Consider the following 25,398-nt stretch of genomic DNA (forward strand, 5'->3'; position numbering starts at 1 on the left):
CTCTTCCTTGCAGGCAGCCAGCCCATTGTTCTGTTACAGTTTTGCCTGCCAGTGTTTGGTTCAAACTTAACTAGATCCACTCATTTCATTAAAATTGATTTCCACTGATGAATTACTTTCAATTTTGTTCCTTTTTTTTCCCCTCCTGTGGGTTCAATCATTATCTCCTTCGCATAGCTGAGTACATTTGACCTACTTCAGACTCCAGAACCACATCTGACTACTGTGGATGAAAAACTAAGTGCCCTGGAAAAATAACCATCACCCATTTTAGAAATTCTTCACCCTTTGCTCTTAACGTTATTATGGTCTTAGTTTACATTGGAATCATTAAAGCAACCCCCCATCCCCCTGTAACTACTTTTTTTTTGTACTTCGACAGTTGTCCTGCATATTTGATGCTTTATATCATTTCCATTCACTGCTGATCACACACAAGACTGTAATGCTTCCTTTACTGTTTGACTATTTCACAGCTCTGTTGACCCCTCTTTTGACCTTCTATCTCCAGCGTTGGAATTTCTTTAATTAACACTTCTTTTCCTTGTTTCTTTCCTTCCCATACTTCCCATATGCCTTGTAATTAGAAATATTTAATGCTTAGTTCTGTCTTTTTTCGCAATTTCTGTTATCACGATGTCATACTTCTATCTGAGCCTGTTTTTCATCAACACTATTTGTCTCACTTTCCACATACCCATGCATGCACAGTAACCAAACTTGTGTATTGAATTCTGTTTTAATTGATCTCTTTAAAATCCTTGCACTAATCTAATCTTGCATAAAATTGTTTCCCCACTTCAATTTTCTTGGTTTTTTTGCTTTTAAAGTTTATATTAATTTTCTTTGACTTTCCTTATTGGTGCACTGTGGTGTACTTTGCATCATAGGTGGTTCTGTAAGACAAGTTGTTAATGAAATATGTTGAGCATGGTTAATGGTAATGCATGCTATTCTTTCCAATGAATACAGCTCCCAACACCCGATCAGTCCAGTGCCGCAGATCAAAAATGGAGGTGAATAGTGTGCAAGAAGGTGGTACTGATACAGAGGTGCGGCGCAGTTGTCGGCTCCGAAGAAATCGCTACAACACTTTAAACCAATCTGTGCTCTTTGATAAATTGATCACAAAGTAAGAGCTGAGAAAATCTTTGTGCTTAAGATTCAGTTATTAGGAATTGACCTATTGCTGTCTGTAACCAGAAACTTTTTTTTTCATTCTAAACATTGACCAGCACTGCTGAAGCAGTTTTGCAGAAAATGGATGACATGAAGAAACTGCGTCGTAAGAGAATGAGAGAATTGGAGAATTTAAGAGTACTCAACGATACAGAAGAAGAGGAGGTAGGTTTATACTTTGAGCAATGCATAATTTTACTCCTGTGTTGCACTGAGAAAAAACTTTATTATTGAGATTTAAATGATGTCCAGGTGGTTTTCTGATTTGCATGTAAATATTCTCCCAGTGATGTATTTATTTATTGGAAGAATGGTAGGAGAGTTATTCTGTTGCCCTGGCAATTATTCCTCAAACAGTGACATAAATCAGATCATCTGGTTGCATTCGTGGGAGTTTGCTGTACACAAATTTGCTGTCTTATTTCCTACATTACAATCAACCTTGCAGCTCAGACACTTCAGTGGCTCTGAAATGCTTTGGATTACCATGAAGTGGTTATGAAAAGTACTTCAGATATGCATGCCTTTCTTTTCCATTGACCACTTTTTAAGCTCTCTTGTTTTAACCAAGGTGTAAAACTGAGTGAGGCCAAATGTGGTCCCCTCAGACGGGTAAAGCTCTTAAAGTTTTGCATTGGTGTTCCATTGATACTGTCCTTTTCCTGTTTGTGAAGGAGAATCTGGATGTGTTTTCATGTGTGAAAAAGAAAAGAACAACTCAAACAATAGATGAAGAAACCTCAGAGTATCATGAAGATGGTAGTGCTGGTAAGGGACACTAGTCAAGCATAAACAATCCTGTGACTTCCTTTTGAAGAAACCTTTCTATTTTTCTAACACATTTTGCATCAAAGTGCAACTAAAGTCCTTGTGCCTAAAGTGCCATCAATGAGTGGGACTGAATTAGTTAAGTTTTAAAGAATCACAATGTACATTAATTACAACAGACTGAATTACCAAGACTTGTGTTATAGGCTTCTATCTATCTTCTATAGGCTAGTGTCTAATGTCTTTGTGAATAGTACTATATGCGGTTAAAACTGTGTTGTACAATACCTGTATGTTTTTATATTCTGTGTATTATTATGCCTAATTTGAATTAGTTACTTTCATGCATCTCCCATTGTTTGAGTTAGACTACCATCTAGTTATGTAATAATTTTTAAGTATTTAGTTTTGTTTGAAAATCCTCTTGATGGCTTTGTATGCTCTTAAAAGCCTGATTTCAGACTTTGTTCAATAAATCTTCTATGAAGTGCCTTGTAATGTTCCACCACAATAACTGGCTGCATAGAGACTTTTTGAAAGAGTTGGCTATTTGCTTACTTTCAGAAAATTTTACTTAATGAATAATTATGTCTCAATCTTTAATCATAGAGGAAATTGAAGATAGAGAAGAGGATGGTGAAGAGGGCACTCCAAAGCGCTACTATTTACGCCAAAGAAAAACTATTGAGAAGTACCAAGCTCCGGGTATGTCTGCTTTACATCTGATGTTGTCCAACACCAGTCTACTTTTAATCTTTTCCCTGTTTGCTTTCTCCCAAGGGAATGTGTACTTGCTTTGGCTTCTTCTTTTCTGATCTTTTAATATATTTCTGATTTGGCTGCTGAAATGAATCATTTACAGCGTGGAATGGTCTATTTGGTCTAACTTGTCCGTGCTAACGCGAGGGGCGGTTCCCTTGTTAATTCAGTTGCCCAGCACTTTGCCTCGGTAATTCAGGAGCTCATTTCCTAAATTCAACACAGCTTCAGTATTCGCTATAAGTGCATTCCAGGCACTTGCCACTCACTAGATGAGGGAGGTCCTCTCATTTCTCTTGTCCTGGGGTAGCTTTTCCACCAGAAACATTGACATTTCTCTGCTCTGCCTGCCCATACTCCCCACACCACACCCCTGCTCAACCTATGGAGTTCCTGTAGCAGACTGTTGCTCTGGATTCCAACATTCTCTTGAGTCTCCTCACATTCCTTTGAATCTCTTCTCTTACCCTAAATCTCTGTCCTCTGGTGTTGTCTTAAAGTTCCCTGCAGAACACCTATTCTATACCCCTCATAATTTTATGCACCTCTGTTATATCCCCTTAATCTCTTCTGCTCTAGGGAGAACCAGTTGCTCGAGTCTCATCTAAAGATCCAGATGCTGAGGCAGAGGGGAAATTGGTGTTCAGCTCACTACTGTGAGGGACTTTACTCACCTCAATGTTGAACTGGTTCCATGGCTGTAGCTTGCAACCATCGGACTCCTGGACTGCCTGCTGCACTGAATTGGCATCATGGCTTTGGCTTGCAGCCATCAGGCTGGACCTGCTGCAGTGCTGAACTGGCTCTGTACTGTGGCCTGCCGTCATTGGGCTCCTGGACGGGCTCCAGTGCTTAACTGGCTCCGGTTTATATTCTGTGTGTTATTTGTTTACATTTTTATTGTTTACAGGATTTGTTCTTTTTTCACGCATTGGGTGTTTGATGGTCTTTGAGTGTTTTTTTAACGGTGTGTTTGAGTTTCTTTGTTTTGTGGCTTGCCTGCAAGAAGACAAATCTCAAAGTTGAAGGTTCAAATGTACTTTGAACTTTTGAACTGAACTGCTTCATCTCACTAACATCCCGAATCTCCCCTGCCCCTTTCCAGCACTACTATTTATGCCAAAGGAAAGCTGTTGTGAAATGCCACACTCCAGGTGTATATGTTTTGTATCTGATGTGCTGTGTTTTTGGAGAATCCACTGAAATGCTTTGGTTTGATCCTTGTATTAGAACCAGAAAGAAAGCCAAGAATATTTTATCACACTCCTGCTTCTCCTGTAAGACAAAGTCGTCGATATTGTGCCTCAGGCTCTCGGAATCCCTACCGCAAGAGTAAAATAACCAGGTTTGTAATGAAAGTTAGTCACAGATCTAGTTACTAATAAATTTTTAACTCTGGTAGTCCAAAATTTTTGTGATGTTTGTTTAATTCTGAACAGGTGCCTTGTCATTAAAGCATCTTTTTAGATTATTATCTTGTGGTTTTCTAATGTTATTTGATTTACACACAGTCAGAAAATACTAATGACACCTGTTGTACGAGGTAGGAAGTATGTAAGTGTGGGTCTTCCCCAGTTTGGTGATCTGGCAATAAAAGTCATTAGAGGAATAGCTTGTAGCTTTCAACTGAACAAATGAATTTTACTCTTGATTTACTACATTTGTACTGGGAAGAGATGGACTAGCTTCTAATTTTTCTTAAAATCCATGGCAACTGGTGGCACCCCACAAAGAAATAATGGTTTGTTATACTTCTATAAAGAATTTAACTTGATTGGTTCTTATAGAATGTAACCCCTGGATTAGAGGATGTAGGCTGTAAGAGAAGCTGGATAAATTAGTTTTTTCTGTGGAGTACTGAGGAGAGACCAGATAGGTTCATTAAAATATGAAAGGCATGGGGTGGACAATTCAAATCTTTTTCCTTGGTAAGTGTCACATACTAGAGGATGTGAATTAAGATGAGAGGTGTGTGTGTGCAGGTTTTTTATACATTAATGGGTGCTTGGCATGGGTTGCCGTTAGTAGTGGTGGAAGCAGATATGATGGTGGGGTTTAAGGGGCTCTTAGACACCTGAATATATAAGGAATTATGGATTGTGTGTGGCCAGTGAAATTTAGTTTAATACGGTTGTGTTTGGTGTTGATATTGTGGGCAGAAGGACCCATTCCTGTGCTGTACCATTCAATATTAGTAGAGGAAGCCCAGTACTGGCGTCAGGATGATTCCAGGTCTTGAAGAATACATAATATTTGATCCATCGTCTCTAAGGAAAAAATGACTATTTATGTTGGTTTGATCCATAAAAGATAAAAGAAGATTATGTTTGAAAATAGCAGTGCTACTTTAATTCAATTATAGGTTGTGGTAAGCTGGCGAGGTCAGCATTCATTACTTTTGTGATGGTGGTTGTGAACCTTCACCTTGCACTCCTTACGGTGAAGGGACACATGTATTACCTCATCTGTAAGAAAGAGTGCAATGTACTTTTAACAAGATAATGTGACTTTGAGGGAATGCTGCAGATGGGAGCATTCCCATGTGCCAGCTACTTTTTGACCTTATTTGAGTAGTTGTGGTGGGCTGCTGAAAAGCACCTTTTTTATGTGTGAAGCTGCCAAGCTAACAATAGATTTTTTTACTACTTGAAGGCAAAGGCATGCATTACACAGCAGTGATTCAACCTCCTCCACTTCATCTTCTGATGAGGAAGTGGAGCACTTTGAGAGAAGAAGAAGCAACAGAAGGAACAGGGCACTTTTGAGGTATGTTGTTTGCAAGAATGTGAAATAATATTCAAAGTGTAATTATAAAACCTCAAGGCATTAAGTTGCATAACTTGTGGAGATTATTTTAAAATTGGATTTGTCGTTGGGTGTGGAGAAAGAAACTACTTTTTTTTAAAAGTATACTTTTATACTTAAACTATTTCCATGAAACTTCAGATAATTGGGCAGCTGCTTAATTGGTCCAAAATGTACTGCCCAATGTGTCTCAATTAACTGGATGCTACTGTGTATCTTACTGTAATTTATAGTTGTTGCAATGTGCTGCTGCAAAACAACATATTTCACAACATGTTGGGAAGATCAAGGAGTTGATTGTGGACTTCAGGAAGGGGAAATCAAGTGAATACACAGAAGACCTCATCGAGGGATCAGAAGTGGAAAAGGTGGCCAGTTTCAAGTTCATAGAAACAGAAAATAGGTGCAGGAGTAGGCCATTCGGCCCTTCGAGCCTGCACCGCCATTCAGTATGATCATGGCTGATCGTCCAACTCAGAACCCTCTACCAGCCTTCCCTCCATACCCCCTGATCCCTTCAGCCACAAGGGCCATATCTAACTCCCTCTTAAATATAGCCAATGAACTGGCCTCAACTGTTTCCTGTGGCAGAGAATTCCACAGATTCACACTCTCTGTGTGAAGAAGTTTTTCCCAATCTCGGTCCTAAAAGGCTTCCCCTTTATCCTCAAACTGTGACCCCTCGTTCTGGACTTCCCCAACATCGGGAACAATCTTCCTGCATCTAGCCTGTCCAATTCCTTTAGGATTTTATACGTTTCAATCAGATCTCCCTCAATCTTCTAAATTCCAACGAGTATAAGCCTAGTTGATCCAGTCTTTCATCATATGAAAGTCCTGCCATCCCAGGAATCAATCTGGTGAACCTTCTTTGTACTCCCTCTATGGCAAGTATGCCTTTCCTCAGATCAGGGGACCAAAACTGCACACAATACTCCAGGTGTGGTCTCACCCTAGGCCTTGTACAACTGCAGTAGTACCTCCCTGCTCCTGTACTCTAATCCTCTTGCTATGAATGCCAGCATACCATTCGCCTTTTTCACCGCCTGCTGTACCTGCATGCCCACTTTCAATGACTGGTGTATAATGACACCCAGGTCTCGTTGCACCTCCCCTTTTCCTAATCGGCCACCATTCAGATACTAATCTGTTTTCCTGTTTTTGCCACCAGAGTGGATAACTTCACATTTATCCACATTAAATTGCATCTGCCATGAATTTGCCCACTCACCTAACCTATCCAAGTCACCCTGCATCCCCTTAGCATCCTCCGCACAGCTATCGCTGCCGCCCAGCTTTGTGTCATCTGCAAACTTGGAGATTGCTGCATTTAATTCCCTCATCCAAGTCATTAATATATATTGTAAACAACTGGGGTCCCAGCACTGAGCCTTGTGGAACCTCACTAGTCACTGCCTGCCATTCTGAAAAGGTCCTGTTTATTCCCACTCTTTGCTCCCTATCTGCCAACCAATTCTCTATCCGCATCAATACCTTACCCCCAATACCATGTGCTTTAAGATTGTACACTAATCTCCTGTGTGGGACCTTGTCAAAAGCCTCTTGAAAATCCAAATATACCGGAGAGGACTTCCGGGTCATCAAGGGAATGGCGGCGTAAGGAAAAGGTCTCTCGACAAAAAAGAAGGTAAACTGCCCCAAAATCGAATTTAGACAAATACTTAATATTGCATAACTATATTAATAAAAGGGACAAGGATGATGTCTAAGAACAAGAATAAAAAGTCCGCTCTGAAGGCTGATAAACATAAATAGATGCAGCAAGGCGAAGGGCCTAGCTCTCCCACGGCAAGCCAGGACGGAGATAATGAGGGGGAATCGGTGACTGTGTCTTTGATTCTCGGAGAGATTCGCGAGTTCCGACAAGATAACAGCAAACAGCTGGAAGATATTAAAGGAGAAATAGTAAAAACTAACTCGCGGATAGATGAAGCCGAAGCGAGGATTGTTGGAATTGAAGAGAAGCTACAAAATGCAGAGGAGGTGATAGCAGAAATGCTGAAGCTACAAGACCAACTCCAGTGGAAACTAATAGATCAAGAAGGCCGCTCGAGAAGGGAAAATGTGAGGATCTACAGAGTTCCCGAAGGAACCGAAGGTAAGCCCGGATTGATGATTCCCTTCGTGGAGAAGCTGCTTAGAGAGAACCTTGATATACCGGCCGCAAAAGACCTACAGATAGAAAGGGCTCACCGTGCGTTGGCACCACAGCCTCCGGCAGGCACCCAGCCCAGATCGATTCTGATCAGATTTCTCAGTTACAGAACGAAGGAAGACGTGCTTAAAAGAGCATGGCAAAAGAAAGGATTCATGTGGAACAACTGTAAAATCAGTTTAGACCACGACTACGCACCGGGGATTCTTGCCAGACGGAAGGAATATACGGAAACACGGAGAGTCCTGAAGGAAAACAACATCAGCTTCCAGACCCTGTATCCAGCTCGGCTGAGAGTCTTTTACGACGAAGGGACAAAAACTTACACTACGGTGGAGGAGGCAACGTTGGACCTGGCGGACCGGGGATTACCTATTAAAGTTATCACCCAACCGGAGTCGCTACTGGAGAGGATTCGGCAGAAGTCGTGGCAGTTAGTGGGGCGAGGACGCTCCACTCGAACCAGAGTGTCAAACTACAAGGAAAAGCTGCAAATATTCAGACGTGAATGTACAGAGAATACAGATTAATTAAGAGAAATGACTGAAAAGAGTAAATCGGACTTAAAAGTAAAATGAAAACTGGTAACTGAAAATAATCTAGGCGGAATAACTTGAATGATAGCAATATGGTCGAGACATAAATAGGAGAAAATTCTCTATGATTATTCAAACTGCTGAGGGCCCTCTAACACAGGGTGAAGATAGAGGTTATCCCTCTGAACTGAGGCGGGTCGGTGCTCGGGCCTCACTGTGGGAAGTTGGGGAAAATTTTCAAATGTTATACGTTCAGAAATGTCTAGGGTGTGGTTATATGTCTTGGTTTACTGTTGAGAAGGGATTGCTTACTGTTTGGTTAGAAAAGGAGAGTGCTTTTTTTCTACTAGAGAAAAATGCAAACTGAATTGGTAAAAATAATTTCCTATAATGTTAATGGGGTTTTGAATCCAATTAAAAGAAATAAGATTATGTCTAAATTGAAAAAAGAGAGGGCACAAATAGCTTTCCTCCAGGAAACACATATGAGCCAATCTGAACATGGAAAATTAAAAAGAATGGGCTTTAAGCATGTATTTTATTCATCATATAAATTGAGTCACAAAAGAGGGGTAGCTACTTTAATATCAAGTACTCTTAATTATCAACATATTTCAGAGACTAGAGACAAAGAAGGACGGTTTGTAAAAATCACAGGAAGAATAGAAGGTACAGAAAAAACATTGCTGAATGTTTATGCTCCTCCAGGTAGTGAATGGTCATTTTATAGACACATTTTTGACCTAATGGTCAGTTCTCGAGGGGTAGTAATTTGTGGAGGGGATTTTAATATTAGATTAAATCCTATATTAGATTCTTCAAGAATAGTTACTCAGAATAAACCTCTGACTTGGAAAGTGAATTCATTGATGGAGGAGTTGGGAATTATAGATGTCTGGAGGGAATTACACCCTACTAGTAAAGATTATACATATTACTCTTTCCCTCATTCAGCCTATTCAAGGATAGACTATTTCTTTATCTTTAATACAGATAGACTCAGGATAAAAAAACTGTAATATTGCAACAATTGATCTGTCGGATCATAGCCCAGTCTCTATGTCTCTAATCCTGGAAAGGAAAATGAGGAAAACACTATGGAGGCTAAACTCACATATACTTAATAACCCAAAAGTAATGGAGAGATTAAGGGGAGAAATCAAAGAATATCTAGACCTTAATGACACGGGAGAAACATCACCAGTGATTTTATGGGATACATTGAAAGCTGTACTGAGAGGGAAAATTATTTCCATTACTACTCACATGAAAAAAATCAATGCACAAAAATTAGCAGACCTTCAAGGAAAATTAAAACAACTTCAAGTTGGAGATAGCAACAAAAGTAATTCAAATCGAAAACAGGAAATTAGGAAATTGCAAAGTGAAATTGATGATATTTATACGTTGGAAACTCAAAGAAATTTTCTTTACCTGAGACAAAAGAATTATGAAGTAGGAGGTAAATCAGCTAGATTATTAGCATATAAATTACGAAAACAACAAGCAGACAATACAATTCATAAAATAAAGAATCCAAAGACAAAGCTTGTGGAGAGTACAATAGGGAAAATTCAAGAGAGTTTTGAAACGTATTATCGAGAGCTGTACTCCCAACCCCGGGCCCCCAATGAGCCCTATATAGACAGTGTATTGAATTTTTTAGATCTACCTAAACTTACAGATTTACAAAATGAAAGTTTATTAGAACCAGTAACTGTCAAAGAACTGAACGTGGCCATCTCTAGGTTAAAGGCTGGAAAGTCCCCGGGTTCTGATGGGTTTACCTCAGAGTGGTACAAGTCCCTGAAGACACAGTAAGCCCCATTACTACTTAACACCTTTAATTGGATCTTGCAGAGAGGAGAAACTCCACCTTCCTGGAGAGAAGCGATTATTTCAGTTATTCCTAAAGAGGGTAAAGATAAACTAGAATGTGGCAATTATCGGCCAATTAGTGTTCTTAATTTAGATTACAAACTATTTACATCTATATTAGCGCGCAGATTGGAAAAGCTTTTACCTGGCCTAATCCATTTAGACCAGACTGGATTTATTCAACAAAGACAAACACAGGACAACATAAGGAGAACTCTGCACATATTAGAACAGGTTAATAAGAACGAGACAGAGACAATGGTAGTAGGATTGGACGCTGAAAAAGCTTTTGATTCGGTTAGTTGGGCATTCCTATACAGAGTGTTAGGAAGATTCGGCTTTCAAGAAAGGTTTATTAAAGTAACTCAGACTCTGTATGACAGCCCAACAGCCCGAATTAAGATAAATGGGGACCTCTCTGACTCCTTCATTTTAGAGAGAGGCACTAGACAGGGATGCCCAATTTCTCCTCTCCTTTTTGCGCTATATATTGAACCACTTGCCCAACTAATAAGACAGAGCGAAATCGTAAAAGGTATCAAGGTGGCAGGGATTGAACAGAAAGTGGCATTATTCGCAGATGATGTTTTGGTCTATCTGAGTGAACCAGAAAAATCATTTATAGGATTGTTTACACTGTTGGATGACTTTAGGAAAATATCAGGTTATAAAATAAATGTAAAGAAAACGCAGGTTATGTCCCTAAATTATACACCATCCAAAAAATTGCAGGATACATACGATCTTAAGTGGGAAGCTAAATCATTAAATTATTTAGGAATAACCCTGCCGAAGGATCTTTCAACACTGTCACAGGTAAATTATGGGCCATTAATCTCAGAGATAAAAGCAGATATGCATAGATGGAATCTTATCCCCTTTTTAAGTTTAAATTCAAGAATAAATACTATAAAAATGAATATTCTTCCTCGGTTATTATATCTTTTCCGTACTTTACCAGTGGAGGTGGATGATAATCAATTCAGGGAATGGGACAAATGGATTTCCCGCTTCATTTGGCAAGGAAGGAAACCTAGAATTCGATATAACACCTTACAGTTAGGGAAGGAAAGAGGAGGTATGGTTCTTCCTTGCCTGAGAAATTATTTTTATGCCTCACAGATAACCCCTCTGTTATATTGGTGTAATAGGGAATATAAGGCTAGATGGAAGGAAATAGAATTTGGATTAGTTGACAGTTTTCCTCTTCAGGCCTCAATAGCTGACAAAGGATTGATGGCCCAGTTGGAAAAATTTAATAATGCTTGGATAAATCTTACGTTAAAAGTATGGCAGAAGGTGGTTAATTCATGTGGAATTAATAACATGCTAAAACTCTTTAGATGGTGTGCGTATGATACCGAATTCCTTCCCAACAGAGGAGATAAAAGATTTGAGCTATGGATAAAGAAAGGTCTTACAACCTACCTCTCATTTATAGATAAAAGAGTATTACAAAGTTTCCAAATCCTGCAGGACAAACATGGCCTAGAACATAATGACTTTTTTAGGTACCTTCAAATACGAAACTATGTTAACCAGAGTTGTAGATATACAGACCTATCAACAGTAGAATTAGAATTTTTCAAGATTCTGAATTCGGCTTGCAGTTCAATACCTAGTAAATCAGTTTCTCGCCTATTTAATGCACTCTCCCATGCTAAAAATGTAAATACACTGTATATTAAAGAGAAGTGGGAGAAAGAAGCGGGGTTGGTACTTTCAGAGGAGGCTTGGGGGAAAATCTGCAGCTTTCAATGGTCCTCGACTAATTCTTTGACTTGGAGAGAACATTGTTGGAAAAACATTATAAGATACTTCAAGACCCCATATCAGGAAAAATATAAAGATACAAATGTGATGTGTTGGAGAAGGTGCGACTCCAAGGAGGCAAATCATTTTCATATTTTCTGGGATTGCCCTAAATTAAGTCTATTTTGGGAAGGTATTCATATAACATTAGTTAAGGTACTTAGGTCCCAGATACCTCTGAACTTTGAGACGCTCTATTTGGGTCATGTATTGTTCCTTGAACAGAAGGAAGATATAAAGTTGCTGCAGGCCCTCTTAGCGGCAAGTAAGAAATCAATCACTAGAAAATGGCTAAATCCAATACCACCTACATTAGAAGATTGGTACGAAATTATCTTGGAAATATTTAAAATGGAAAAGTTGACCTACTCCCTGAGAACTCAAAAAGAAACATTTTATCAAATCTGGAATAAATGGATTGAATATATAACCCCAATGCGAGCAGACTTTAGATGACTCTCCTAATGATTTATATTGCTCTTCTCATCAACACAGTAATATTGCTAACGTAAGCACCCCTAGTCTAAATGTTTGTTGTTTTTTTTTGGAAAATAGAGAATTAATACAAGTAAAGGGAAAGATTTGGGAAAGGGATTAAAAAAAAAATGAAAAAATTAAGTAAATAAGTACATAGGGATTGGATAATTATGTCTGCGGGCAGGAACAAGCACGAACAAATTGGGATATAAACACCTACAATGGTTGGTATATAGGCTTGTATGCAACATTTTGGACCAGTGGAAGTGGTCCAGAAGGGTTGTATGGAAACTATTATTACCATTTATCTTAACAACTAATTTCATTACTTAGCCTAATAGGTTAGATTTACCACAGTACATAATTATCTATTTAAATGTTTATTTTGCTTTTATATCATCTCAATGTGTACTTAAGAATGTATAAATAATTGTAGTTTTATACATATAAAAAATGGAAAAGGTTATATGTGTGAAAAAAGTACATGATAATTGTGAACTCCTTATCTAAATAAAAATAAAATTAAAAAAAAATAAATAAAAAAAAGAAAATCCAAATATACCACATCCACTGGTTCTCCCCTATCCACTCTACTAGTTACATCCTCAAAAAATTCTATGAGATTCGTCAGACATGATTTTCCTTTCACAAATCCATGCTGACTTTGTCCGATGATTTCACCGCTTTCCAAATGTGCTGTTATCACATCTTTGATAACTGACTCTAGCAGTTTCCCCACCACTGATGTTAGGCTAACCGGTCTATAGTTCTCTGGTTTCTCTCTCCCTCCCTTTTTAAGAAGTAGGGTTACATTAGCCACCCTCCAATCCTCAGGAACTAGTCCAGAATCTAAAGAGTTTTGAAAAATTATCACTAATGCATCCACTATTTCTTGGGCTACTTCCTTAAGCACTCTGGGATGCAGACCATCTGGCTCTGGGGATTTATCTGCCTTTAATCCCTTCAATTTACCTAACACCACTTCCCTACTAACATGCATTTCCCTCAGTTCCTCCATCTCACTGGACCCTCTGTCCCCTACTATTTCTGGAAGATTATTTATGTCCTCCTTAGTGAAGACAGAACCAAAGTAATTATTCAATTGGTCTGCCATGTCCTTGTTCCCCATAATCAATTCGCCTGTTTCTGTCTGTAGGGGACCTACATTTGTCTTAACCAATCTTTTTCTTTTCACATATCTATAAAAGCTTTTACAGTCAGTTTTTATGTTCCCTGCCAGTTTTCTCTCATAATCTTTCCTGGGTGTTAATGTCTCTGAAGGTCTATCCTGCGTCCAGCATACTGATACAATTACATCGAAGGCACGCCAGTGGCTATATTTCAGTAGGAATTTGAGGAGACTTGGTATGTCATCAAAGACATACAGTGGAGAGCATCGTAACTGGTTGTATCAGTGTCTGCTGGAGGATGAGGGCACTGCACAGGATCAGAAAAAGCTACAGAAAGTTGTAAACTCATCCAGCTCCATCATGGTCACCAGCTTCTCCAGCATCCAGGACACTTTCAAAAGATGATGCTTCAAGAAGGTGGCATCCATCATTAAGGACCCCATTCACCCAGGACGTACTCACTTATTGCTGCCATCAATGAGGGGAGGGCGTATATGAATCTGACGACACTCAATGCTTCAGGAACAGCTTCTTCCCCTCTGCCATCAGATTTCTGAATGGACAATCAACCCATAAACACTTTTTTTTTTCTTTTCTCTCCCCTTTTGCACTAAAGTAATTTGTGTGTGTGTGTGTATATATATAATGTGTGTATAATATGCTTTTATTATTCATAGTTTTCATGTATTGCAATATGCCACATTTTCATGACGTGCCAGTGGTATTAAATCAGATTCTGATTCATACACATTTTAATTAAATAGGATAGATAGAATATCTATTCTATTATAGAACAGAACTTTATTGTCATTGCTCAGGGCAACGAGATTGCCATGCTTTGTTATGTTATGCTTTATGTTAGAATGTTTTTGGCTAATATTGGAAGTAATTAGAACAAAAGCTTTATGATGTCATTTGCAGTATTTAAAAGAAAGGTTTACATCATAACTGTAGCATACTGTTTTTGAATACAGATCCTTGCTGTTCACAGTAAAGAATAGATGATAATTCTGAGAGAGCAACATATGTAGCAAAGGAAACCATTTTAAAATAAAGGTTCATTGCTTTAAAGGAGAACTAATGGATAAAAGAAGGTAATCTGAGAGGTGTGAGTGTGTGGATTTGCAGTACTCATCACTGAACTGAAGGAATTAATGTTACTTGTAGCTCTGAATTGTTTAGGAATGTTTGTTTGGGTTGTGAGTTGTGGATTGGTATGATATGAGCAGAAATGATCATAGCTGCCTATGCTTAAGTTATAGGCTTAAGGACAAGAGTAGAGCGAACGAAGGAGAGGCGATGTTTAGCCATGAGGAGAAAATAAATGTTTGAAAATTAAGTTGAGAAGGTGCATCATAAAGATGCAACATAAATGGTGAAACACTCAGCACGTCAGACATATGAAGTGAGAAGTGTTCTGAATTCCCTGAAGTCTTAACGATAATTTTCCTGAAATGTTAACTATTTTCTGAAGTTGCTGTCTAACCTAAAGATTTTATACATATCAGGTATTTCTTACAAAATCAAAAGTAGAAGGAAGATTCTATTTTTGTCATTTAACGAATAAAAAAATTAATCATATGTGCTGAGTAAAGGAGAAAGGGGATTTGAGTGCTTTGGGATAAGCTTTCAAAATCTTGCAATATTATCGTGATAGATTGAATGTTGTCTTAATCATTTGCCATTTTAAGATAATCTCTGTATAAATTGGGAACTCAAGCTTCTATTTACAATCTCACTGTTGTATATTTCTAGATGTCTCCCACTGAATCTTAGGAAAGATGATATGAAAGGGATTCACAAAGATCGGATGAAAATAGGTGCGAGCCTGGCAGATGTAGATCCAATGCAAATTGACACTTCTGTAAGTTGAGGGGGTTTGGACAAGTAATATGTGTTATATTTTTCAAATTTCTAAAAACTCAAAGCATTTAACCTGACAATTTGACGAAATTTGACATACTATATATATCGTTATTGCAATTGTAATTTATCCATTGTGATTTTCTGGTTCTCTTTTATTTGCATTGAAGCAACAAGAATAACCAGTGTAGCTTGTATTGGAGAGACTTAAGGTGGTTGAACCTTTGCCTATGTTTCTAATGGCAGATGGAGTTCATTTCAAATAAGTGTGAAGTGATGCACTTGGAAGATTGAACTAAAGGTAGAGTACCAGGTGAATGGCAAGGTTCTTAGCAGTGTGGATTAACAGAAGGATCCTGGGGTTAAGTCTACAGATCCCTTAAAGTTGCTGTGCAAGTTGATAGGGTAGTTAAGTAAGTATATTGGCCTCCAATATTTGGGATTAGCTGAATCTGAATTGATTGTGCCTGAGTGGCACATGTTCTCTAGGGAAGGAGAATTTGTCTTTCTGACACTGAATAGATTGAGAGGCCCTTCTGTCACTTCTGTTACAGTTTTTTTAAACACAGTGATTTTGATCTACTGAACCACTTCATACTTTAAATTATACTTTAAATCAAACAATAAGCATTGAAAATATTAATTATACATACTCACATTTCTTCATACTTGTAAATGTATCTAAGCTTTGGTACAAAACTCCACACCATGAGAACACTGGAATTTAGAAGAACGAGGGCGATCTCTGAAACCTTTTGAATGTTGAAAGGCGTAGATAGAGTGGATGTGAAGAGTCTAGGACCAGAGGCACAGCCTCAGAAAGATGGATGTCCATTTAGAACAAAAATTTGCAGCTGTGGGGGCCAGATCACTGGTTTCATTTAAGGTGGAAATTGATATTTCCTGATTAGTCAAGACGTGAAGGTTGTGGGGAGAAGGTATGGGAATGTGTTGAGAAGTAAATGGACCAGCCATGATGAAATGGTGGAGCAGACTCAATGGGCCGATTGGCCTAATTCTACTCCTAGGTCTTATGGTCTAATAGGTGTGCAACCCTCAATACAGTTTGATTTAAGACGTGTAAATCTCAGTAATGCAGTGTAGTTCACTATAGGCCTGAACTAATAATTTAGAAGTGTCCTGGATTCTGCCGTTACAATTAGGAATTTAAATTCAGTCTAAAAGGCTGAATTTGGGCAATAAATGTCTGTTTATTTTAGTTTGTATATGATCCCAAACCCAAAGCAGTGTGTTGAAGTCCCATCAAAGAATACAGATGGTTCTGCAACTACTTCATTCACAAGATAGATGCACAATGAACTGTGGCCTCTCAGTAATGCCAAATTTTTTTTTTTAAATTATGGGCAAATGCCGGTAGATATAAAATTTTATATAAACTTTAAATTTTTTTCCCCTTTAGGTTCGTTTTAATAGTGTGGGTGGACTTACAAGTCATATTGCTGCACTGAAGGAGATGGTGGTTTTTCCATTGCTTTACCCTGAAGTCTTCGAGAGGTTTAAGATTCAGCCACCAAGGTACGGGAAGGTCACTTCATTAACCAATCTAAATGGTGCTTATCTTCTGTTGTTCCACAACAGATTGAAGTATACTAAGAATTTTTAAATATGATTTTTTTTTTAAGATATCTTTCCTGAGATTTTGCTGGTCTTGTTGCCCCCTGCTAATCTGTAAACTCCACACCTGGATTTCTTGTATATTTAACATCTAAAATAATAACTCTATCTTGTATTTGTGTTCTTTATGAATATCCAAGAATTTATACAAGTTTTATAGCCACTGAGGCTGGTCTCTTTAATTTGTTTTTTTGCAAATGAAGTAGTCCACAATTGGCCACTAGTGAATGTATAAAATTACTCATAACTCCTTTGTTCCAGCTAAGTTGTGGAAAGATGTAAATAATGTTCAAAGAGTACAGAGAACATTTACAAGGATATTGCCCAGATTGGAGGACTTGAGTTCTAAGGAAAGATTGAATAGGTTAGGAATTTATTCTTTAGAACGTAGAAGATTGAGAGGAGATTTGATGAAGGTATACAAAATTGAGGGGTTATGGATGAGATCATTGAAAGCAGGCTTTTTCCACTGGGGTGGGTGGGACTATAACTAGAGATTAAGCGTGAAAGGGGAAACTTCACGGTGTTGTGAGTGTGGAATGAGCTGCCTGTGCAAGTGGTGTATGCAAGCTCGATTTTCAACATTTAAATGAAGTTTGCGTAGGTACAATACATGGATGGTAGGAGAATTGGAGGCCAACAGGCGGGATGCAGGTTGATGGGAGGTCGGCAGTTCAGATCGGACTAGCTGGCCCAAAGGAGTTGTGTCTGTGCTGTACTTTTCTATGACTATGACTCAAATAGGTATCCAAATCCTGACAATGCATTGTTGTAATCAGCCTTTTAAAGGACTCCAGTGCTTAGAGGTTAGAGTGAAGATACAGCTGCCAATAAAATAACAAATTCAGAGGTGCAAAATGTGAGAATTGAGAGAACTGAGACACTTCCTAGGATTGTTGAATTGGAGAGCAAATGAGTTGTTGGCCAGGGAGGAATTTATAGTTTGGTGTAACTGAGATCGGGTTGCCAGTGTAGGTCAGTGAAGACTGTGGTAGTAGGTGAATGGACTTAGTGGCTTACATGGTATCCTAGCAGTTACTGTTGCTGTCTCAAACCTGGTTTTATTCTGACCTTGGGTGTTGTGTGGAGTTACCTCTGTGATTGGGTTTTCTCCAACAGTTCTGCATTTCTACCCACTTTCCAAAGATTGTTAATTCACAACTGTAAATTACCTGTTACATAGGTAAATGGCAAAAAGAAGTGAAAAATATTCATGACATATGTGAGATAGAAAAGAGGAAGCTGCAAATGAGAAAAGGGGTAATAGGTTTGTCTCCTTGGGAGCTGGTGTAGACTCTGGGCTGAATGTTGTGTTTCTTGTAGGTATAAGAATTTGGATAGGTCAATTTTAGATGGCTCAAGTTTGTTGTACAAGTACTGGTTTTGTTGGTGAGGCAGAAGTAAATCCTTTTAAGTACAATTAAATAGCTTTTGGTTTGTTTCTTTTCAGTCTGTTTGGAATATGTTTTGTGCTTTTGGTCAGAATTGTACATTAATGAATATTTGGGTGTAAAGGCATGTGTGGATATCATGAATAGCCAGCAAAATAGTCACACAAAATTTTCAAAAATATCTGTGGTAAATGTTTTTAAGTTTTTCATAGCCTCCTTCCAGTGGTCTGTGTGGTTAGCTTGAGTCATATTTTATTTGTACCAGAACAGAACTGATGGTTGCTTTGAAATATTTTCCTTCACAAAAAGTAAAATGTAAAAGTACTCTGCTTCTCCTTTTAGAGGCTGCTTATTCTATGGTCCTCCTGGGACAGGGAAAACCCTTGTTGCCAGAGCCTTGGCTAATGAGTGCAGTCAGGGAGATCGGCGAGTGTCCTTCTTCATGCGAAAGGGTGCTGACTGCCTCAGCAAGTGGGTAGGGGAATCTGAACGACAACTTCGATTACTTTTTGATCAGGTAATTACAACTTTCAAATAAGGTGTACAAAAGGCCTAATTTCTTTGAGCTGCTAACTACCTCTTCAAACAATGAACAAGGAGACTGTTTATACTACCTTTAAAGTCATGCGTATGATGATAACACTTGTCCAATGCAAATGCAAATAGTCCCATAGTGCAGAAGTGCAAGTTTTGCATTAAGGATGTGTTGTGAGCTAGTATTAGTATTTTCCATAGATGCTGTCTAGCTTGCTGAGTTCCTCCGGCATTTTGTGCGTATTGCTTTGGATTTCCAGCACTTGCAGATTTTCTCATGTTTGTAGTATTGGACCTTATGTTTTAAATAGGTGTTGTTATCTGTCATCCTGAAAGCTGAGTATGGTGGCTTGCCTATTTCCTGTTCACTCAATCGTAACCCTTGCCTAAGATCTTTAATGGCTAAAAATGAGGGTTTTGAGGGATGGATCTCACTACTTTAAAATAAGGGGGTTGGTCATTCAAGATATGAGAAATTACTCCACTGAGAGGAGGAATCAATCTTTAGAATGGTGTACAGAAGAGAGCTGTGGTGGATCGGTGACAAGTCGAAGACCACTAGGCTTTTGGAAAGTAAGGGAATTAAGCAGGAATGTGATGTCGAGTAAAATGTCGACTACAGTCGGCCCTCCTTATCCGCTAGTTCCGCATCCGTGAATTCAACCAACTGCGAATCGGGAAAACCTGGAAGTTCTCTCTCCAGCACTTGTTGTTCGAGCATTGTTCGCCTCGTGTCTCGTTTGTTTGTTCGCTACTTTGTGTGAAAAAATGGCTCCTAAAAAGCAATTCATCAAAGGCTAAGAGGGAGCGTAAAGTGCTCTTTCTTGCTGAGAAATTAGAAATATTAGATCTTTTGAAAAGTGACATGTCGCATTCCAAAGTGGGCCGTAAAGTCGGTAAGAACGAATCGAGCATTCGCACAATAAAGCAGAAAGAAGCTGAAATTTGTGGAAGTGTTAGTGCTAGGAATGACTGGCTGGCTATGTAAAGCGCTACAGCCTCAAGAACTTAAGATCACGGGAGAATCGGGATCGGCTGATGCCGAGGCGGCATTGGCGTTCCCAGAAGAGCTATGATGGTTGTGTCTGTACTGAACATGTACAGACTTTGTTCTTGTCATTATTCCCTAAACAATACAGTATAACAACTATTTACATGGCATTTACATTGTATTAGGTATTAGAAGTCAACAGAACAAAAACACTGCGGGCGGCGGGTTCTGTGCTGGCCTGGGCCCCAAAGTCCACCCGCACCGAGACAGGTTAAATAAGGGACTTGAACATCCGCGTTTTTTGGTATCCGCGGGGTTGGGGGGCGACTGTATTAACTTGTTGAATGCACACAGACACAGTGGTGAATGTGCTTTTATTTATGTTGTAATACTACTGGACATGTAAATCCAATAAGTTAAATATTGATAGCCATGAAACTCCCAGATATCCAAGAAAGCCCATATAATTCATTCATATTCATCAAAGCAGGCAATTTTATGACAAATAACCTACAATAGTGCCTCTCTATAGTTTAAGAGATCAGTTAGGAATGGGTTATCGGTCCTTGCCAGTGAGGCAAATCTCGTAGGTGAATAAGTGCATAATTATTGCATTGTGGAGTCTTGTGTTCAAACACAAAATACTGATTAACCTTTTATGATCTTGTTTGTCTGCACTCACTTTCTGGGAATTGTATAATTTAACATAATATCTTTTCAACACAGTAGTTTAGTACTTGAGCATTATCATTCTCTGCTTTAGCTCCCAAATTTATTCCTTCACATTTCCTATATATTGTAAGATTTTATCTGAAATATCACTGTGGCTAAATTCCTTATTTTCTGTACCAAGCAAATATATACTTCTATTGGCTAATTAAAAACAATTCATATCTAGAATGTTAGGTCTGGAAATGAAAAATCCCATTTCCAACACTTTTGTAATTGTTGGCATTCTTTTGGTTTCTTTTATATATTAAAAAAAACACTCAAGTAAAAACAGCTGAGCTAGAATCTCATTTTTATTTGCAAGTGTTGAGAACATTCAAACCAATTTTTTTATTTTGCAGGCCTATCTTATGCGCCCTTCAATTATTTTCTTCGATGAAATAGATGGCTTGGCTCCTGTTCGTTCTAGCAGACAGGATCAGATACATAGGTAAGTGTATGAAGAATTTAAAAAAAAAAGGTGTAATAGTTAGTCTGGGGATCCGATAAATCTTACCTATGTTACGTGTTTTAGAGATGAGTCTTCTCATGTTTACCAAACAGATGGAATGTCGGTAATGCAGCAGGAGAATAGTCCAAAAACGTTGATTTCTGGTTGCTTGGTATACTATATATGCAGGGCTGTGGAAGATTTAGGGGCAATACTTAACATGAGGATAGAGTAGGAAGGTGGAGTAGTGTTAGAAGAATAGCTATGATTGAACGACAGAGCTGGATCAAGGAAGCAAATGGCCTGTTCCAATACTGTTTGTTCACTTGTTAATAGTTTAATTTTTCAGGAGAGTTCCTGTTTTTGATGCATCATTTTTCTTGTGGTTGAGAGAGTGAGCCTCATACTTATGAAAAAATGTGCAGTGTTGTGAGATGCACACTGTTCATTTTGAAAATAATTTAAGGTATTTTCTAGTTGGGCACACTTGGGTCTTCAGTGGGGGGGGGGACCCGCAATTTTTATGATTTTAACTTTTAAACTTCAAGTGAACTTCCAAGTGCAAGTCTGGACTTCAGTTGTCACATGTTTATAAATAGTTGGACTGGTGTGGCGATATTTTAATAAGCTTTTCTCTAGTTCCATAGTTTCTACCTTGCTGGCATTGATGGATGGGCTGGATAGCAGAGGTGAGATTGTGGTGATTGGGGCAACGAACAGACTGGATTCCATTGATCCTGCCTTAAGAAGACCTGGACGATTTGATAGGGAATTTCTCTTTGGCCTCCCAGACAAAGATGTAAGTTGTCTTGAATAATGCATAATTTGAAGAAGTTCCTTTTGTTCCTCAAAGGAAAAGATTATGTGTGATCTGATTATTCTGCAAGGTGTTCTGTAATTTGTGCCATTTGGCATCTGATGTAGAATCCTGGTGCTGGCCCAATCTGTAGACCTTGATTAATGGTGTTCTTTGGCTGGTTTGGTGTTACAGCTGATGACAGTAGTTAATCTGTGTATTCCATACTTCACCTTGGAGCAGCATTTCATTGGGGTCCTGATTCTGTTTGCTTGGGGTAAAATCAAGTTTTGTTTTGCATGTTCTCTAATAAGAAACTGATCGTTGGAGGTGGTAGTTAACGGGCAAGAGATGAAAACATTGCATATGAATAATATCTGTTCAGCCTCAAATGTCAGTGTACAAATATAACTTCTTGCAGCTTTGTTCATGTTATAAAATTCCTGTTTTTCTTAACCTACTGTAATCCAGGGTACAAAATCAAAAATACCATATTAATCTTGCAGAAAATAAAAACTTGCTATTTGTTGAAGCATATCATCAAGTTTCACTTATTTGGAAAAAAAAAGTGAGAAATTTCCACCAATACTTGAATGTATTCATTTTTGTTTAAACTGTCTTCCAATTTGCCCAAAGGCCCGAAAAGAGATTTTGAAAGTCCATACCAGGGACTGGAACCCAAAACCATCAGATGCATTTCTCCAGGAACTAGCGGAGAAGTGTGTAGGTGAGCATCTTTTTTTGTATGTGTGCCTACTTAAATTATGATGCCTCACAAGTATTAACTAATCTGTTCTCTGTTGCAGGTTATTGTGGTGCTGATATTAAATCTGTCTGTGCTGAAGCAGCATTGTGTGCCTTGCGTCGTCGGTACCCCCAGATTTACGTCACCACTGAGAAATTGCTCCTAGATGTATCTTCCATTAACATCACAGCACGAGATTTTGTGAAGGCCATGCAAAATATGACGCCCACTTCTCAGCGGGTGATGGGTACTCCTGCAAGGGCACTAACATTTGTTGTCAGGCCACTCCTGGATAACACTTTGTGTAGAATTCTAGATGTGTTGAAAAAGATTTTCCCACATGCAGAACAAGACTTTAAAGAGAATGGCGAGAGTGGTAAGAATTTAAAACGTGCAATATACAGTGCATAAATAATAGATCCATACTGATGCTTGGGTACCAAAAAACTCCCATTTTTCTGTAGAATCATATCCTTGTATTCCTTTCAGCCTTTCTTAACTTTTCTAGGTCACCTTCAAGTACGTGTTGCTCCCCTCATTGTTTCATCGCATTGTATGTTCTATATAATCTCCTAGTGGAGGGAACTGAAGTGTGGAGTTCTGACTGAAATAAACTGATTTGTTTTAAATGTGTTAATCATGCATTTAAACATTCATTAAATAAATCCAAGAAGATAACAGATCTGACACCACTAAGGTTGTATCTATGCAGTGCTCATGTGCCAGTATTGCCCTGTATTGTTTTTAATCATTGTGTTCTGCATTTTTGGCACCTGACAGCAAGTACTGCAGAGGAACTTTTGGAATTATGCACTCACTCTCATCTCCTATGATTTGCCCTTGATTTAGCCTCGGGGTTGTCTTCCTGCATCATTTTAGCATTGGGTCTGTAGTAATTCAAATTCATGTGGCTTGACTGTAGTTACATGTAGGTAGTTTTAGTTGACCTTAATCGCAGTTAGGCCTGAGGTTCAGAATGTCAAGGTACTCCTCTCTCTAATCATCTGTGTTGGGGAGAAGCTAGGATTCTGCAGACACTTCTCTATTTGTTTTCTCCCAGAAACAAACTGTTCCATGGTTTACTACTTTTTTCTGAAGTGAGGAATTTGCTGGTGGTTTGTATATCTCTACTTTCTTTTGTTTCACTGTTGACACCATTACATTTGACTTCTTGGCCCCAAAATTTGGAGTTCTTTTCTTTCAGGTCCACCTTTCTCTTTTGCTAAGTTTTTGATTTTCTGACCCAATGTTCCAAATTTAAATTTTACCTAATAAAATGGTGAAGTGCTAAGGGATGTGTTTCTACAATAAATCTATTTCATGTTATTGGTTCTGAGGATAATGTAAAGTAATTATCTATTGTTAATTGTTTTGATTCTCCTGAAACAGATGGAATAAGCCATATACTTAATGATGGTATCTACAGTGATGATGAAAGTCCATCTGTTTTTGAAAATGGACCACATCAAATATGTGAGCAGGAAAATAGTGAATCTTTCCTCAGTTATAGCAGGTAGGAACATTTTCTTTATTCCATAACTGTATGCTTATAGGAGTTCAATGTGCAAATAATAGATGTTTCGAAATGGGTTTTCGGACGTTCCTGGATACAATATCTAATTCCAAATTGGGAAATCCACCCGGGGTTGGTTCAAACGTGTTTATTGTTATCATTGGAGGAGGCTACCCTTTCCCGCTAGTTTTAGTAATACTTGGGTATTAGAAAGTGAGACCCGTACAAGTAGTAGTTTCCTCATTTAAAGCTGTAATGATGTTTTAATAGTAAACTTTGGATTTTTGCATTTTGTCTTAAATGAAGCATGTAAGTGTGCTTTTTGTGGGCTTTTTTTCCCAGTTCAGGTCAATCTTCTATAATCCGGCACCATTGGGACTTGAGTGCCAGATTAATGAAAATGCCAAATTACAGAAGGATGACGTTAAGCAATAGCTAACCGCCTCATCATACCTTTAAAATATCATGAAAATCAGTACAAGTTAGATAATAATGAAACAGAAATATTAAATGAGTAGCAAGTGAAATTTTAATAAAGTAATATACTGTACAGGCACAGATTAAATAAAGCGTATGGGTAAATGTACAGGAATTATACAGAACAGTTGAGCACTTTTGCTTCTAAAGTGAGATGTTTAATATACCTTCAGGCAAAGTTGCATGTCTGCAAGTGTGGGGTTGTTGGGATCACCAACATCTTCATCTTGAAAAATGAGTGAAGCATCAGGAACTGCTGAAACTGGAACAACAGTTTCTTCAAAAACTGTTGGTGGCAGCACATCTGGGTGAGCGGAAGCAGAAGTCGGAGAAAGGAGGTCTTCTATACGCCACATTTCACGTGACCGCCAGGCGGCTGGGGATTCAGCGCTGTGCTCTTCCCTCTTCACTCACAGTTACGGAGGGAATCCTCATTAGTTTCTTTTCCTCTGCTTAGTAATATGCTTAAATTCAGCCACGTCTGATCTGAGGTCATAGGCAGAAGAGAACGGAGCGCCGGCTGGGCAACACCAGAGAGCAGTGTGCGACTGCTGGCAGGCGTGTGAGAAGGCGGATCGCACCAGCGCGCGCCAGCTCCCCCGCCGCTGGCGGGTGAGATGGGCGGGTGCCGGGTGGCCATGCCTCACACAAATGATATTAGTAAATGCAGGAAAACAAGCAGGAATCGCCTGTCTGTACTTATAAGAGCGCGCCAACACATGAACAGATCCAGCGCAACCAAAACAATGCGCAGCAGATTGGTACAGTGGCCCA

General features: G+C 38.7%; 1 protein-coding gene across 3 annotated transcripts in view; it reads left to right on the forward strand.

Moving 5' to 3' along the window:
• LOC134350663 (ATPase family AAA domain-containing protein 2-like) overlaps window positions 1-25,398 on the forward strand; it is an 82,560-nt gene that overhangs the window by 35,959 nt on the left and 21,203 nt on the right. For all 3 annotated transcript variants that reach the window (XM_063056189.1, XM_063056168.1, XM_063056178.1), the window contains 14 exons: window positions 973-1,132; window positions 1,236-1,344; window positions 1,854-1,947; window positions 2,557-2,652; window positions 3,937-4,051; window positions 5,359-5,472; window positions 15,276-15,384; window positions 16,804-16,919; window positions 18,752-18,926; window positions 21,005-21,093; window positions 21,733-21,892; window positions 22,526-22,616; window positions 22,696-23,010; window positions 24,024-24,147. In XM_063056189.1, coding sequence (XP_062912259.1) covers window positions 973-1,132; window positions 1,236-1,344; window positions 1,854-1,947; window positions 2,557-2,652; window positions 3,937-4,051; window positions 5,359-5,472; window positions 15,276-15,384; window positions 16,804-16,919; window positions 18,752-18,926; window positions 21,005-21,093; window positions 21,733-21,892; window positions 22,526-22,616; window positions 22,696-23,010; window positions 24,024-24,147 — 1,867 coding nt within the window. The remainder of the gene's footprint in view (window positions 1-972; window positions 1,133-1,235; window positions 1,345-1,853; window positions 1,948-2,556; window positions 2,653-3,936; window positions 4,052-5,358; window positions 5,473-15,275; window positions 15,385-16,803; window positions 16,920-18,751; window positions 18,927-21,004; window positions 21,094-21,732; window positions 21,893-22,525; window positions 22,617-22,695; window positions 23,011-24,023; window positions 24,148-25,398) is intronic.

Source organism: Mobula hypostoma, chromosome 1 (genome assembly GCF_963921235.1).
Source record: "Mobula hypostoma chromosome 1, sMobHyp1.1, whole genome shotgun sequence".
In the NCBI taxonomy this organism is placed as follows: Eukaryota; Metazoa; Chordata; class Chondrichthyes; order Myliobatiformes; family Myliobatidae; genus Mobula; species Mobula hypostoma.